This window comes from Notamacropus eugenii, chromosome 4, assembly GCF_028372415.1.
Source record: "Notamacropus eugenii isolate mMacEug1 chromosome 4, mMacEug1.pri_v2, whole genome shotgun sequence".
Lineage (NCBI taxonomy): Eukaryota > Metazoa > Chordata > Mammalia > Diprotodontia > Macropodidae > Notamacropus > Notamacropus eugenii.
The window spans coordinates 234,403,727-234,421,430 of record NC_092875.1 but is presented as its reverse complement, the minus strand read 5'-3'; the positions used below and the strand labels follow the sequence as shown (position 1 = coordinate 234,421,430).

General features: G+C 37.6%; 1 protein-coding gene across 1 annotated transcript in view; it reads left to right on the top strand.

The window, feature by feature from the left end:
* The window catches only part of MTCL1 (microtubule crosslinking factor 1), a 179,451-nt gene that overhangs the window by 116,315 nt on the left and 45,432 nt on the right, over positions 1-17,704 (top strand). The window contains 3 exon segments of the mRNA XM_072604251.1: positions 6,491-6,583; positions 10,365-10,595; positions 11,429-11,605. Of these exon segments, the coding sequence (XP_072460352.1) occupies positions 6,491-6,583; positions 10,365-10,595; positions 11,429-11,605 (501 nt within the window).

Below are 17,704 nucleotides of genomic sequence, written 5' to 3'. Positions count from 1 at the left end.
TATGATTGCATTGGTTATGGAGAACTCCCAGGTTGAAAACTCCTTCACCAATTCAGATGGGCAATTTATGTGGAGAGAGTTGGGAAAGGAGGATTGAGAAATTACACAGCTTGTACATGATCATAAAGCTAGCACGTGTGAATAGGACGTGAATCCAGATCTCCCTGGCTCCAAGGCAGCCCTCTGCCAGCTATGCTCAGATGCCCTTTGTCAGGTTTTCCTTGCCAAATTTAAGCCCTTTGCCCTTTCTTTTCCTCCTCACTTCTAAATTCTTTCTCATGACCTCTCACAAAGATTGGAACTGTAACTCGGGTTTAGTGTCACAAATCTGAGGTGGATAGCCACATTCAACTATTTGTTGGTGTTTCTACAACTTCCTTGCTACTGGAAGGAAACCATTCCATAGAGGATAGTGTTTTCCTTCCCTTATCCATGTCTTTACCAAATTCTAATGTAACAGTATGGCCAAAGACCCCTTCTTCTGTTTTCCTCCTCTGAGTCAGTATAGCAGTAGTTACATATCTAATACTAGTTACTCTTATTGCTTATAATATGTATGAACTCAAAGTGCTTAGAAAATCCATAGGGTTTGAGAAAGGAGATGGGGAAAATGTATTTGAATCAACTTAGGCATCCCTAATATGGTAAGGAAATAATTTATGTCAGGTAGGACCAGAAGGACATAGGCACCATATTTCTAGGGAGCTAATTGAATATCTAGTTGCAACACCATTCTGGCATTAATATTTTTTGTAAACAGCTGTTTCAGGTCATGGTGATAGTGTACCTTAGCTAGAGAATCAGAGATCCTAGGAACATTCAAGATCCCAAAATACTGCATTTCCCACAAAGATGGATGTGATTTTTAGATAGAAGTAAGCCAGTATCTTTTGTTCTCTCTGACTTTCTTACATCATGTATGGACATACAAAACTAAGGAGAATATCTGAAAAATGCAAATTATAACTGGAAAAATAGAAACTTAATTTTATATACGTTAAAATTCTTTACTGAAGGCTCCCACCCTTCTAGTGGAAACTCTGTAGTTTTAGTGGCAAGGCAGCAAAGTACTCTGAGTTAGGAGTCATAAGACCCGGGTTCAAATCTTCTGCTACTTCCTACCTGTGTGACCTTAGGCAAATCTAAGGTCACACAATCTCTCTGGACCTCAGCTTCCGACCTATAAAATGAAGAGGTTGGACAACATGACTTCTGAGGTCCCACCTGCTCGAGGTCTATGATCTAATGATGTGCCTTCAACCAGCAAACATTTATGAAGCATTTCCTATATCTCAGGCACTATACAAAGCACAAAGGAAAGGCTAGAAGCAGTTTAGGAACAATCCTACCCTCTAAAAGCTTAAATTCTAATGAAAGAAGACAACATGCAACCAAATAAGTACATACCACACACATACACACACGCACATACACACATGGATGGATGTCTGTATACATCTATGTATGTATTTATATACACACTATATATATATATATACATATACACGTATATGAATATGTGTATGTGTATATATACATATGCATATATACATATATGTAATATAATCAGATGAAGGTGGCCTTAGAGGAGAAAGCTATCAAATGCCACTGACAGTATTGTTAGCTACTGTTTGTATACCAAAATGTGGTTAGGAGCCGTACACAGCTGAATATTAAAAAGTAATTTAGACCTGAGCTTTGCTTGGTTCCAAATACATATTGACTAGATTCTCTGGAAACAATTATATCCACAGTGGAGAATAATTGTTCTTGCTTATTCTGTGATAGAAATAGAGAATAAATGGAACTGCCAGATAAATAGGCTGAAAAATAAAAGATTAACACAGTTACCACCATGTGTAGTCCAACCTCTCCAAGATTACTATGGTAATTGGAGAACAAAGGCCAATATTTACACTCAGCACCTAGAGTGTAGGCTACAGAGAAGCTATTTGTAAAGCCGGAAATTTTCTTTACTGTATCTGATGCTGCATGTAAACAACTGCCAAGGTCTGCCTTAAGCCATAAGCCAGTCACTGATGTGAGGGTATGAGCTTGATTTAGCACTTTGTCCTTAATTCCCATATGTCAGTTCTGGTCCATGGCACTCTTAGCTCAGCCAAGTAAAACAGCTTTCCAAATTTACTAGAAGTCTTATTATTGGTTTCTCTAAGTCCATTTGTCATGTACCTTCTGTATTCATTCCCTTAGAGGAGAGGTGGGGATGAGAGAATTTAGTTAGTGAGCCTTTAATTCAAGAGAAGAGTTTCCAGTTTGGTATTATATGGGTATTCTAATTGGGTGAGAAGAATATTGTATTCTTATTCTTAAAATAATGATGATTTTGTATATATTTTGCATATATATATATATATATATATATATATATATATATATATATATATATATATATCTGGAGAGAGAGAGAGAGAGAGAGAGAGAGAGAGAGAGAGAGAGAGAGAGAGAGAGAGAGGAGAAAGGAGAAAGAGATAAGGTGGGGCAATGTGGCTGCAGCAAGTAAGACCTGGCTGGTTTCAAGTCCAAACTGGCTTGTGACCTCAGTGATCCTAGACAAATCATTTAACCCTTTGTTGCTCTAGATCAATGGTGTCCAACTCAAATAGAAATGTCAATACGTGATGATCCCTACAGACCACAGATTGACTTGGAAAACCACATGTTAACATGATCTATTTTCTATTATATTTTATTTATTTTGTTAAATGTTTCCCAGTTACATTTTAATCTTGTGGTCTGTGAGTTTGACCCTTCTGCTTTAGGCAGTTCTCTAAAACTATCCATTTCAGGAAAGGGGCATTGATTTGTAGGTGGTAAAGGGAATTTTCCCATTGGATGTTTATTATACCAGTGAAATCATGAGTCTACTCCATTTATTTATATTTATAGGTACCTTTATATGTATCGATGCAAAAGGTTCGCAACTCTGAGTTCAATTACCTAAAAAGAAAAATATATTCATATATTCACAGTCTTCTTGTGAACAAAAAGAAACTGCCTAGCACAGTGCAACATAGATTTGGACTCAGAAGACCTTCATTCAAGGCCCCTCTATTGCTCAGAACCTGTATTATTTTGATCAAATTATTTAAACTCTCTGAGCCTCAGTTTCCTTATTTGCAAAATGAATTAATTTTAATATCAATTTCTTATAAGATCCCTTTTAGCCCTAAATCTATGAATCTGTGAACACCATTGCTTTATGTTTTTAGACTGACTAAATAAAGCAGAATTTAGACACATTCACATACAAGTTGTTACCAAGTAGAAGTAATTTTATAAAACTCAAATCAGAGTGAACTGATCCAAACAAGACAAGATTGATAATAGCAGATATTTGTGTCTGCCCATGGATCTCATTAGGCATTGGCATGTTTTTCACGCTGTGGATTAAATTCATCTCTTAGCTATGCTTCTGTTTCTCCCATTAAGTTTTCTGAAAGATTTACTTGTATAAGTGAGAAAAGAAGCTCCCTCTTTCCTGTATATATCATATGGAGTTTGGAATGTGATGGGTACCTTAAAAATAGTTCTGAAAGAGAAGCCAGTACTCATACGCAGCAGTCACATTTCAAATATAAGTGAGTCCAGCCATTGCCCAAAGGCAATGGTCAGGTTTCAGGGTCAGAATTCTCACAGGGCTCTTTTCTTTTGCCCTTCTTTTGTTCTTTCAATCATGAGAGTCCACAAAGTATCTGAAATCCTTCCATCCTGAATGGAGAAACATTATCTAAAATAGAAATAGATGAAGATTTCATGCTATGCATTTATACAAACCCACTGATACCATCTACTACATTTGAAAGAGATGAAAATTGACCTGAGCTAAATAGGCCTCACCACCAAATGTGGTGATGGTAACCCATTGGGCATGGCTACAATGCAAAGCATTAGGTTTTGGCTTATCAAGATTGGAAAGGTAGTAAATAATTTATAAGCTACCTGTCCTCAGGATGTTTGGGAGGCTGTATAAATAAATCTTAATAAGCAACACAATGGGTCCTTTGTGAAAGGGGAATAGAGCTATGTGCTCTTAATCAACTAACAAAGATAAAGAGGATGATGTACTACGGGATGAGTTTTAACAGCATATGATATGAACAATGACAGTATCATATTTAAATAACTCGTTCTGAGAAAGAGATCAAAATGAACTGGTTTGCTCTAAAAATCAAAGCATCTAATTAAATATCTTGCAATGGTTTTTATCTTCAAAATTGTGTTAAGTGAATGACCAAGGGAATAATAATTGAAACTGCCTGAGTGGGGGGAGGAAACTGGAAGCATCAGACATATTACATGTTCTTCCACATACATGTGAATGTTCTGTAGTCTTATGGCCAGACAGTGTTTCTAAGCTGGTGTTGTATTGTGTTTGTATTTTACATCTGTGAGCACCTCATCTCATGTAACACTGGAGTGACATTTGGCATACTGACTGGGAAAGAGTTGCCCAAAATGGTTTATTATCTAACATACACTAAAATTATAGTAGAAGAAAGTATAGTTGTATATGGTTACTACCTCAATATACCTGACCAATAAGATAGGATAAAACCTGAACTCAGATAATGGGAGACAATATCATTGTATCAGATAAATAATCTAATCCAAGTGTATTTCTATGAATTATGTGTGGCCTTCACAGCTGCTCGTTCAAGCAGAAGTATTTAAGTCAAATTGACCAGCACTGAGGACCATATCTTTGGTTTTAGTATTCTTTGTTCAAATTAAATACTCTAGGTGTAGACCAAAACTAAGTATCCCAATCAAGAAGTGTGGAGACTGAACTTGTATTTTTCTGTCAGCTTTTCTAACTATGTATATGACACCATTTTTTGGGCATCAAAGTGACATTTTGGCACACAACACAGCACAAATGTTTTATAACCTGGTTTATTTAAAGATGGTGGAAGATATTTTTAAAATCTTAAATTCTACACTTATCAAGTGTATATAGTTTGATAGAGATAAATTCAATGAGAGTAAACTCTCCAGTTCAAAAACAACTTCAAAAAACACTTCTGAGTATCTGGATAGAAAAACAAGTCAATCTTTTTCTGAATCTGAACTTTTTGTGATAATAGTAACAACCTCTTATTAAAAGATCAGAGAATGATCAATTAAATGTGCTCATAAGCACACCACATCACAGATAACGTCCTGTCAGTAAATGCAAATGTCACATTCACTGGAAAATGAATGAGATAAAAGATGACGAACAACATACAATGACAAACATTTCTGTTACAGTAATTTTCACTAATTCTCTGTTTAGTAAATGATTCAGCAAATTATTTTCTCAGATGACATGTCATTCTGGGGAAAAAGTGATATTAAGATTTTTTTTATTCTGCTGTCACTGTTTTCATTTAATAAAACACATAACATTTTAAATTATAGTCATAGGCCCTTTAACAGTTGAATGTAAAAGATGTTCAATCTAGACTTAAAAAAGAAAAGAGCTTTGTATCTTTTCATAGCCTTCTCTATTTTCATAGAGACCAACTCGATGTTTGCTACATTTCTCTTATGAAGCAGTTTCTTCACCTGTATATGGCTTTGAACATATAATAATAACTGACATTTTTAATGAACTTTAAAGCTTGCTAGCCATTTTACAGATGATCTCCTTTAGGTCTCATAACAATAATGAAGTACTATTACACTCACTCTTTGGAAAAGGAAACTGAGGCTCAGATTACATAGATCACATTGTTAATAAGTGTCAGAGAGAGGATTTGAACTCAAGGATTGTTGACTATCCTATCCATGAAGAAACCCAAATAGAATGCTTATATAAGTCCAAGTCAGAATGGGAAATTAATCACATTCCAAGTGACATTGAAATCCAAAGGAAAAAATGTCTTCTTCGATGTGGTTGATTCCCATATGAAAAGACAGGGCGAAGTTAGATATGTGATTTTAAAAGACTTCAGAAAGGTGGGCATATTTGCCAAAAAGATAAGCATGAGTAAGAAATAGTTAAATGTGGCTTGATTAAAATGCCTGAGACTTGGATTTCCCCACCATCTTTTTCTGATTGTCAGTTATGGTAGCAGATAGGGACTTCTGCAGAGAACAAAATTTTGTTAGAAGAAAGTTTGTAAGTTGTTCAAATGAAGCATGGCTCTTTGTCTATCTTCTCATGTAGACATCATTAAAAATATGTGTATTTTTGTGTTTTCTTTCATCATAGTGGATTTTTCTGTTCAGATCATACAGGTAGTTTTGAAAAGCATGTGGTAAGATCTGATGCTATGTTCTTCTTCCCCATGAAATTCTGCCCTGCTCACTCCATTGCTACAGATCCATGCGTGCATATACTGTGTTACTCCTCACTCCCCATGACTGTGACTTGTGTACATGTCTCCCCACACATTTTTCACCTCAGTCAGAATTCACCTCTCTACTAAACCTGTCCATTTATCCTGCTGATCAGCTCAGGGATACCCCTGTCTTACCTGTCCAGAATGTATCGATACAGGAGCTCCAGGCTCAGCTTGAGCAGGAGACCAGACTTCACCAAGAGGACCAAGAAAAATTTAAAGAAAGTATCATACAGGTAAATACACAAGCCAGATTTACCTGAGACTGCTAATTTGTCTGGAGTATTCATGCTGCGAGTCCTAATATTCTTTCCCATCAGGAACAATGACAAGGTACAGTGGAAAGAACATTGGGTCTGGAATCCGAGGCACTGGATTCAAATCTTATCTCTGATACTTGCTACCAATGTGATCTTAGGCAAGCCACTTAATTTCCCTAGGCCCCCTAAAGTGAACAGGTTTTATTAAATGGCTTCTAAAGCCCTTGTAGCCCTAGATCTATGATCCTTTGAATTAAGTCTTAAAGGAACATGCAGTGGTCATATTTGCCAAACCATAAATCTAGACATATAATCTGACAATAGATATTTATTTAGCAATTTTTCTTTAAAGGTACGTTCCCTTTTTCCAGAATCAGGACTGTCCCAGAAAACCCAACATGGTCAGCACAAATGTGGATCATGAACTGCCAAGCCCAGAAAAGATATCAGAAGGTCATGTAATAACCCTGCAATATTTGTTATTTCAGAAAGAAAGCACCTTACTTTTTGGCCTTTTTTAGTACTGTATTCTGGTATCTTATAACCCCTATAATCAACAAGTTTTTCCTAATGCCTGATGAAAAACCATCCTTTGCTATTTCAATGAATAAAGTCAAATGAAATAAGGTAGTGGGGGCCCATTTGAACATGAACCATTGGCATTTCTGTATCTTTTGAAAAAACACTTCCTAGTCCTGACTGTACCAGATAAGGCACCAACCACAGTGATAGTCTTACTCGGAAATATTGTCTGCAGAAAATAATCACAAATTCAGTTATCTCCTACTTAATTCTTCTAGCTAGTACAGAACAAGCCAATACCAGCTAATTACCCTTTATCCCTTGAATCCTTTCCCAGGCTTCTTGGTGGAAGAGAATCACAAATAAAGGCAAACTTTGCCTACAGGCCTTCCTTAAGAAAATCCAGTCTCCACTGGGCCTCTATCTAATTAAGTTGTAAATACCAAGTAAGACTTAGAATAGCTTCTTTTTAAAAAAAATCACACACATTCTTAATGATAAGAACATCCTTGAGAAACAACTGATCTCAGCTTCATAAACTTTGTAAATTGTACAGGTCATGTGTAAAATCATGTCTCTGGTTTCTTGAAAAACTTCTGTCTTTATTTGCAGAGATTGGCTACCATTATTTTTCAACCTCCATCTTTTGGAGTTGTTTTTGTCCATAGAAGTTTTCTTCATTGAAAATCAGAATATAGATCCTGCAGTGTCTCTCTGGTGACCCTTACCAATGGATATACTCCTATCTTAGAGAAGTTTATGCCTGTATTAATCTGATGGAACCACTGATAGGCTTATATTGCTAAGAGGTTAAAACCAAGAAGGAAAGGACCCATATCTACAAATGTTTATAATAACACTTTTTGTTACAGCAAAGAAATGGAAACATAGTGGATGCCCATCCACTGAGGAAACAGCCAAACAAATTGTGGTATATGAAGGCAATGGCATATTAAAGTGGTTTACTTGAATTGAAGGTCAGAGTTTGCATTTCATTATTCCAGAAAAATAAAGGCTTTTCACGTTACATGGAAAATCAGAGTTTGAGTTGTTTGGGGCTTTTGTTTTGTTTTGTTCTAGATATCCACATTTTTATTATCTATATATTACCAAGATCGTGATTGAAAAAGGGAGTCTCACATTGTAATGAGAGGGGTTATCTGTAGTGTTTTGCAACTCAGCATTAAGCTCAAAGCAGCAACACAGGTGAATAGTGAGATGAATTAGACAGGGAGCAGTAGGGTCATATACTTAGACCACTAGCTATGATTCTATAAGTTATGTGCAGAGTGAGAAGCTGAGTGTTCCTCAATCCACACAGAGATCTAAGGACTGAGTTGTAGGAAACACCCTTAGCTAGTTCTGAGAAGAGGGAAAAACAACCAGTGAAAAAGATAAAGACAGAATCTTCAGAAAGAGGTATAAGAGGATCTAGGATAATATTATGTTATGGAAGCCAAGAAAGGGGTTTCAAGAAGGGGGTGAAAAGTAATGGCATCAGTTAGTCAAAGAGGATAGGGCTCCCTGCTCTGGGCTCTATCTAGAGCAATTATTCACTCTGCCTTCTAATTATGCCCATGGGATAACAGTAACATGGCAGAGTATAGAGATAATTTTAAGTAGGCAGCTCCTGGTATTAGAATTTCCCACCATTCTTCATGATGAAGGTTTCTCATTCAAATAAAATGCAATCAATTTGTGCCTCATGGCTCAATCTTTGGTGTTGAATGTAATGATGAATAAAATCTCCATCGTTGCCATTATTTATATTGGCTTGTAAGAACTGACATTATGATAATAGACTTGAAAGTATTTGGGGAAAAAATGATACTATGTTCTCTTTATTATTACTGATGTCACTGTAGAGTCCTGTCTAGATATCATGACAAAACATTAAAAGTCCAATTATATAATGGCACATTTTAGAGATTACTTTGGCTTAGAAACCAAGTTGCATGACCTATTCTAGTTTCCTGTGGCACACCAGGTCATGTTGAAGCCTTTAAAGAGGCAATCACTTTAGTAAAACAATTTGTCTCTTTATCCTCCCACCCCACCCAATCCCATTTCCTTGGTCTTAAAATTGTTTATCCTTACAAAAGGATACTTGGATTGGGATTCTGACCAGACATATTTCTGTACAACTAATCAAAACACCCCCAGTCATTGACCGCAATATTCTAGTATCCATAGGCATCATCTTGATCTTCTTTGTGAAAAAGACAGAATGACACTTCCCACCTGCATCCTTGGAGGTGTTATGCCATTATATAACAGGTATTCAGTAAATACTTTTTAAAGGAAAGTCATGCATAGAGTTTGACTTGGGTGCACTAGCATATTCTGCAGGACTATTCCTATTGGTCCTTGCCCTGAGGGAATTCAACCCCATATGTGTTGGCACAACTAGTCTACCATTCTATGCACATCTAGGCCATTGGAATCTGGAGAGGGAGGCAAAGAAATCAAATGCAGATATTTAAAGGTCAGAGATAGAGGATTAATGTAGAGATTGAAAAGTTTTTCGATTTCTGATTTTGAAGATATGCTGATGTGAAGAACCTGGTGAGGATGGAATTCTTATGGGATCAAAGTAACTTAATTTTGTGCTTTCCTTTATCTTTAAGAGTATATTCAACAGAGGCAAGGATTCACTGTCACTTTAAGAGATGTAGTTTTATCTTCACTGGCAACTATAGAAATTATTGCTTGCTTGGGTTGTTTCCTCTCTAGTTAGGTCTGAGTAGGAAGTCAGGAAGAACACACAGGTAAAAGAGAAGTCTTTTTCTACCCTAGGATTGTTAGGGCCTGCATAGTGCCTTTATATACTCAGATGACACACAACTCTTGCCATATGCAAAGGGGAAATTGGACTTGATCTTTTAGGTAGCCCCAGCTGACACAGTCAGAGAATATTTGTCCTGACCAGGTTTGGAAGTATTGGAGAACATTCTGAAAGGATCTGAGTAATGCTAGGAATATCATTGTTTTATGTTTGAATAGTACCTACCCTGACAGTTGAGGAAACTTGGGAAATATAATTGGCTTCTTGTCAGAGATTGATTTGTGCAATGGATCACAGGGACTCAATATTTTTAGGTGTTTCAAGGCTCTGGAAAAGTAGTATCTTTGCCAGGTATCGGGGCACTTTGATTGGGGTTTGGTCTATTTGGGCAAATTGTGTTCCCTCCAGGAAAGGCAGCCTCTTCACACTCTGTCTTTTATATCATTCAAGATGGAGCAGGAGCACCTGTACGCCTTGCGCCGGAAGGAGCTAGAAGTCCAGAGCCTGTCCTTGCAGAATACCCTGGAGCGGAGGACATGGGAGGAAGAGAAGAACTTGTTGCAGCAGGATCTCCGTCACTTCAGGCAGAACACTTTCCTCTTCTATGTCAAGCTCAAATGGCTTCTGAAACACTGGAGGCGGGGCAAGAAAGGAGAAGAGGAAGCAGAGGATTTCATGGAGGTATTCACTCCTCTCTCTCACTTGGGGAATGGCAGCATTGACTTGAGGCAGGCAGGCCACCTGCAAGGGCAAGGAATGCAGAAACAGCACCTGGCACAAGAGGGAGAGAGAGGAGAGACTCTAGATCCTGTCACTGGGACCTCAGGCTCATAAATGTCTAATGGGAAAAAATTGAAATTATACTCTCAACCTGAATTCCTTTATATTCTCCTATACTTAGATACTGAAACTGGAAAGAATCTAACAAGTCGCCCAGTCTGTCTGTTCCCATGAAAATTTTAGAGGCATTGCATGGGATTTGGGTTTGACTTTTTTTATTCTTCTGTTAACTTGTTCCTTATGGGGATTTTGTCTGAATATTGTGATGGGAAGCCTATGCGATGTTAGAAAATAAAGTGGGCAGAAGAGAGAGAGAAAAAGTGGCTCCCTTTCCTCCTAGAATTTAAGAAGAACGTATTTTAAAAAATGAATTCAACCAACTCGTTTCAGGGACCAGGGGCATAGATGCTTATGGATGGTTAAAAGCCCCAGAGTATCCAAAATTCAGTCTCTTCATCTTGTTTTTTTCCAAATAATTATAACTCTGAGGGAGAAAAAAAATGACTGATAGAGAGGCCTTTCTATCACTAATGCTATCTGTTCTCTGAAGGAAGTACTAATCTCCAGAATATGTGTAACCAAATAGGGGCCTGAGAAACCAAAGACTTTAATTTCTAAAAGTGGAAAATTGTCCCCAAATAATCCAAAATGGACTATAGAAAAATAGGGTCCATAGGGAGGCTCTGTTACTGTTAAAAGTGGCCACTGTGGGTACAATGTATTGCTACTTTTAGATGGAGCAACCTGAGACTTTACCAGGACTTGGAGTTCATTCTGAACAAAAAGATGAGGATGACGACGAGAGAGGCGTTGGGTCCCCAATGGAGTATTATTCCCAAAATTCCAGCATGGAAATTGATGATGATGAACCGGAGCTACAAACTGCAGAGATATTGCAGCACCAGAAGCAGGTACGCAGGGTGCCCTGGTCACCAAATTCAAATGACTGCTAACAATAGAATCCTAGGGTATGAAGAAACCTCAGCCCCTCGAATTCAGCTGCCTGGTAGATGGAGGAATGTTCCCTCTAGTATCCCTGAAAGCAGACAGCCAGTTTGAGTACCTCTGGTTAGCTTGTGAACTGTCCATTCCATTTGAGGATTGCTTTAAATTATTGAAAAGTTCTGGAAGGTAGCTGCTCATGGAGAAGTGAGATTGATGTTGAACTTGTGGTTAGAAGACATAAGTTCAGTCCCTGTTGCAGCATTTCCTGTATGAAATTAAATCCTTAGGCAAGTTACACCCACTCTAAGACTCAGTTTGTTTATCTGTCAGATGAAGGTAATAATATTTTTACCACCTGCCTCACAGGGCTGTTGTAAAGATCATGCTTGGTAAATTTTAAACCTCTACTCTTATAGTAACTTTTATTACACAGTATTTATGCTGAATCACATAATTATCACTGTCATTTCTTTGTGTGGACTGGTTAGTTTGTTTCCTTACAGCATCGTGCCTTTGAGGGACAAATAAGCGAAGGGAACATGTATTTATGTAGGGCCCATTATGTTCCAGGCTCTATGCTAAGTGCTTTTTTACAAATATGATCTCATTGGATCCTCATAACAACCCTGTGAGGTAGATATTATCATTACTCTCATTTTACAATTGAGGAAACAAAGGCAGACAGCAGTTAAGTCACTTGCCCAGGGTCACATTGCAAGTAGGTTTCAGAGGCCACATTTGAACTCAGACCTTCCTAACTCTAGATTTGGCTGCTCTAGTCACTGAACCCTCTAGCTGCCTCCATATTTTCTGAGGTCAAGGATGTGAGTTGGACCCCAGGGAAATGTCCTGAATTCCTTAGTCACATACTCCCTCCATGAAACTGGTCAGCTGCCTTAGAAATGTGTGCTCTTGTTCTCAAGGGGAGCTGGGTAAAGAGTATGGATTGCCCAGTGCAAAGTTATCACCACTACTGGAAAAAAAATCATTTAGGGCACATGAGCTACTGATGAAAAGTCAGGGGATCACACTGGGCTGTCATTTTGGCAAGTTGGCCAGTGTGAATTTCACTTTTGGAGATGGTCCTTGGCCCAGACATACATATCCCAGACATCTGATAACCATCTGACTCAGTACTAACAGCACTATTGCTTGGGATCCTGACCAAATAGGGAAAAAAAAGATACAGAAGGAAAAAAATATGCCCAAACATGTAAAAAACACTTCAGGTTTTCCTTTGGGCCATCTGAACAGTCATGCCAAAAATACAAATCTTTGATGTGAGACGCTTGCTTTCATTACAACCAGCATAAAGAACAGAGTGATTTTAATTTTGTAATTTTAAAATAATTACCAATGCTGCCAAACACCATAAAAATGTAACACAGCAGTCCCAAACTAGCACTTTAAATTGCACCACTGGTACCGCCTCGACTGCGAAATAGAAATGTAGTATCTAGAAGACACCTCAAATATTCAAAGTAAAACTAGTTATTCATCTAATACCAACCCTTTAACAAGGTCATTTATTTTGGGGCTTCTTTATCCCTATTTTTAGTCTTTTTCTCAATAGACCCAACAAAGTTTCAACTTAATCTAGAGACTAGAGATTCTTGTGTTCTGGCCTGGGCCGGGCTGGGCTGAGTGAACATTGATGGACATGGTCACCTTGGGCCTGAGTCCAACCCCACAGTTTCCAAGACTTACTGGGCACTCCCTGTGTATATGACACTATAACAGCTGCTACCAACTCCAACTCCCACTCAGGAGGGAACCTCCTCAAGTTAGGGGAGTAAGGAGTTTGCCGTCAGACACTTGACTTCTTGCCAATTGAGGAGTGGGGGGAAAGCAAGATTCTTGGCCTCAGTAAAGAATTACATTTTTGTTTGACTTCTTTGCCTCCCAAATGCTTTTCCCTCCCCCACTCCAGAAATCCATTTTCTACAACACAATAGCTGTTTTCTATAAATACTTAGCTGAGTTTAATGCCAAAATTGTTTGACTCAAAAAATACAACACTTGGTTTAAAGGGTAAAATAAGATGTATGTAAAATAGAAAATACGTCACAATGTTGATATCCATGGAAAGGTCAGGAAATGATTTTTCCAGCCATGATCTAGTTAGGCGATGACATGTTAGTCTGTTTGCTAATAATATTTTGATATCTGCTAACATTTTCCATTCTTTTCTTTCTTTTTTTGTGATCTGACAAAGTGTAACGGGCTCTGAATGATGAGTTTGTTAGCCCAAGTAGCAATTTTTTAATGACTGCTAATGCATTAGCCTGCTGCATTTAAGAAGGTGATCATTGTTCCTTTGGGACACATCCAAATCCGTTTGGTAAGAAGAAATAGAAAATTGAATTAGCTTAGGTTTCCACACAATAGCCATAAAAAATGGAGTAGAAAGATACAAAAAATGTGCAGTAATAAATTCACCACATCAGCACATTTTATATCCCCCTTATCTCCCTTCCCCTAGACCTAAACAATCCCTTTTCTTCTGAATAGTCAGACGTAAGTGGGTCTGCTGCACATAGTATGTGATGAAGATGCAGGTGTGTTCAGTAGGGTGGGATCCATTGGGTACAACTTGAATTTTTAGACTTGAGACTTATGGTAGTGTCATCTAAACCAGAGGTGAAATTGGTTTAGCAACTCATGTGCACATGACATCATTAATGTGGCTCTGCAGCAAATAGACATGTGAATCTACTGTAAGTGACAGCTGTTGTATGAGAGCATTCTCAGCTATGAGACTTGCCTCTTGCTCAGATGAGTACTATTATTAGCCAGAGAATATTTATACAGAGACTTGTGTTCAGTTGAACATTTAAAGCTTATGGGCAAACACAGACCTTCTTTGGCCATATTAACTGGAAAAGCACTCAAGATGATATTCAGAATAGTGAAATGGGATTGAACATCTAAGATGTCTGGACTTTGAATTTTGCTTTGCCTAACCTTTGCCATTCTCACAGTTGGTTTCAAGAGATGGTAGTAATTGTCTTGTCTTTGGAGGTCAGAAATTTCATATTTTACACATATTACTATATACCTGACACAGTAAATGCATAACAAATGTCCTATCAATCTTTCATTGTATCTTAAGGCAGCCTTGGAAGTAGTTTATAGTCATTACATGTCAAAAAGTTTTATCTTCTAGTTAAATGAAAGCTAGTTCTGCCTATTGAGTACCTGTATGACTTGAGGCAAGCCATTTTACATCTCTGAGTCTCAGTTTCCTTATTTATAATATGTTATGTTTGGCGTAGAGGATCCCTAAGATTCCTTCCAATCTGTAATCTTTTGATATAGTTATTCTATATCCCTATAGCAACTCAGCACTGCTAGTATTTCCCATTGTAATAGGTTATAGAAATAGCTTAGTGCATAGGTCTTTGCACACAGTAAGTGCTTAATAAATGCTATTCCATTCCATTTTCATTCCAAATGTAAGTATATGTCTTAAGCAGGCACAAACAAATTTCTCCAGCCATATCAATATACATAAAAACCAAAAACCTATTAGAAAGGAGAGACAAAAGTATTATGTAATTCTAATAAGCTATTTGACATTACTTTAAAGGCTTGGCCATTCATCCACTCATTCATTCACCCCTTATGAAAAATTTTTCTGACATTTAAGAACGCTAAATAGTACCCTGTGATCTGAATGACTAAGCATCCTGTAGATGTTGTTACTCAATCATGTCCAACTCTTTGTGATTCCATATGGGGTTTTCTTGGCAAAGACAACTGGAGTGGTTTGTCATTTTCTTCTCTGGCTCATTTTACGGATGAAGTAACTGAGGCAAACAGGGTTGAGTGACTTGCCCAGGGTCACACAGCTAGTAAATGTCTGAGACCAGATTTGAGCTCAGGTTGTCCTAACTCTAGACCTGGCACTCTGACCACTGTGACACCTAGCTGCCCATACGTTTATGTAGATATGTTTAATTGAAAGCGAATTTATGCTTTCCTGGTCAACATTCCTTTATGTATCAACAATAATAGTCCATATTAATATAGCACTTTAAAAAAATTTTCCCACAGCAATCTTGTGAGGTAGATAATGACTGCTTTTCCAATTGCAAAGATGAGTAAACTGAAGTTCCAAGGTGTTCTTAAGTATTGGAACCAAACATTGAAGCTGTTTCCTGACTATCCACCCAGCACCCTTTCCACCTTACCAGGTGGCCTTTATAATCCTTTATTAAAAACAACCCAGTACAAATCTTTCTTATTTATTTATTTTTAGATTACGACATTCATTTCCACAAAATTTTGAGTTCCAATTTTTCTTCCCATCTCTCCCCTCCCCCCACCCCATAACACCTTGCATTCTGATTACCCCTTCCCTCAATGTACCCTCCCTTCTATCACATCCCACCCTTCCCTTATCCCCATCTTCTCTCTTTTCTTGTAGGGCAACTGAACAATAACTTACTGCCATGAATCTTTCCACTGTCCTTTTAATGAGATAGCATCATCAGGATAATGTTGGTAACTTTTTTGGGGAGACAGAGGGACAATAAGCAGCTTGGATACTTTCCAATGCTAATCCAATTCAGGATTCAATAAAAGTATTCCAGTTTCCCAGATATGGTATTGCCCCATTTCTCCTCTTGTTTAATTCCAGGCTGAACTTAATATCTCTGTGGAATTGTCTAAAATATATATTCTAATGAATTAATTCATTTGATTATCCATCCAGCTACACGTCATAAACGAATTAGCTTATGTTCCTCATCCACTTCATTTTTCTATTCTTTATTCTTCTCCATCAGTTTATAACAATAAAGAGGTGGTTGTCTAAAAAAAACCATCTGTGATAACTTAAACATCTTTTCATGCTTTCATCAAGGATATCATAAATACATATAAAAATAATTCTTAAAGCTTTTTTGAAGCTGTGGTTTCACCATCGTTAATGTCACCTTTGTTGCCTTTTACTGCTAATGGTTCCATACATGAACTTTTCATTCTTTTAACCTTTCAGTCTCTTTCTCTGAAAACTGATCCTCGAGTACTTTTAAAATTGGGAAGCTGTCACTCTTAGTACAGATTTCTCCTGTATTTGGCTACTTCCAAAGACCCACTTTTATATTGATTATCTTCAGTACTTAATATAATTTTTGGTATGTAGGCAGCCATGTGGTGCAATAAATAGGGGTCTGACTATCATTTACATTGACCTCAAGCCTTTTACTAGCAATGTGACCCTGGGCAAGTCACTTAAACTCTATCTGCCTCAGTTTCCTCACCTGTAAAATGTAAATAATAACAGCCCTTCCTCCTACTGCATTTTCTTAAATCCTCTTGCCACCTCCTTACTGAAGTGGTAAAGACTAAGGGCAATATTTTCAGTATTATCAATGATGAGATTGCCTCAGTGAGAACAGATTGCCTCAGAAAATGTTGGAGACCTGTTTCATAACACATCTTATTCCCAGATCCTTTTCAGATGATTTGCTTTATCTGTGTCAAGCTTGTGTCTTCTATCAAGCTCTCTGCAAGCTTTTTTTGCTTCTCAACTATTTTTTTTTTACTATTGTGTGAGATAATCCTGCTCATAATCATATGATTACTTCTTTGTAATGTTTTGTAAATGAAGTCACACTCTCCAGCCGGTGTTGACGCTGGTTTCCCTGCCTCTCCACATGGCAAGGAGATCATATGTTTTCTAGACGTACTGGTTTCTGGGCTTTCTCAGCCTCCTTGTTGTAGTGACAGTTTTGCACAAGATTTCAACACAAATATCCATGGTGCAATTAGACACCTTTCTCACTGACCTTTGTCTGTGATTAATCATTATTTAGACTAATCCCAAATCTATTTCCAAACAGAAATAAGAGTTTACTTATCTAATCCACCCTCATCCTTTTTTAGTTTGTCCAAAGTTTGTCTCTAGTTCTGGGACTTTTAGTAGTTTCACCACATATCAAGCTCCTTATGCCTTTCCTTCAGACTTTGAGAGAAAGACAGAAAGAGAAAGAGAGAGAGAGAGAGAGAGAGAGAGAGAGAGAGAGAGAGAGAGAGAGAGAGAGAGAGAGAGAGAGAGA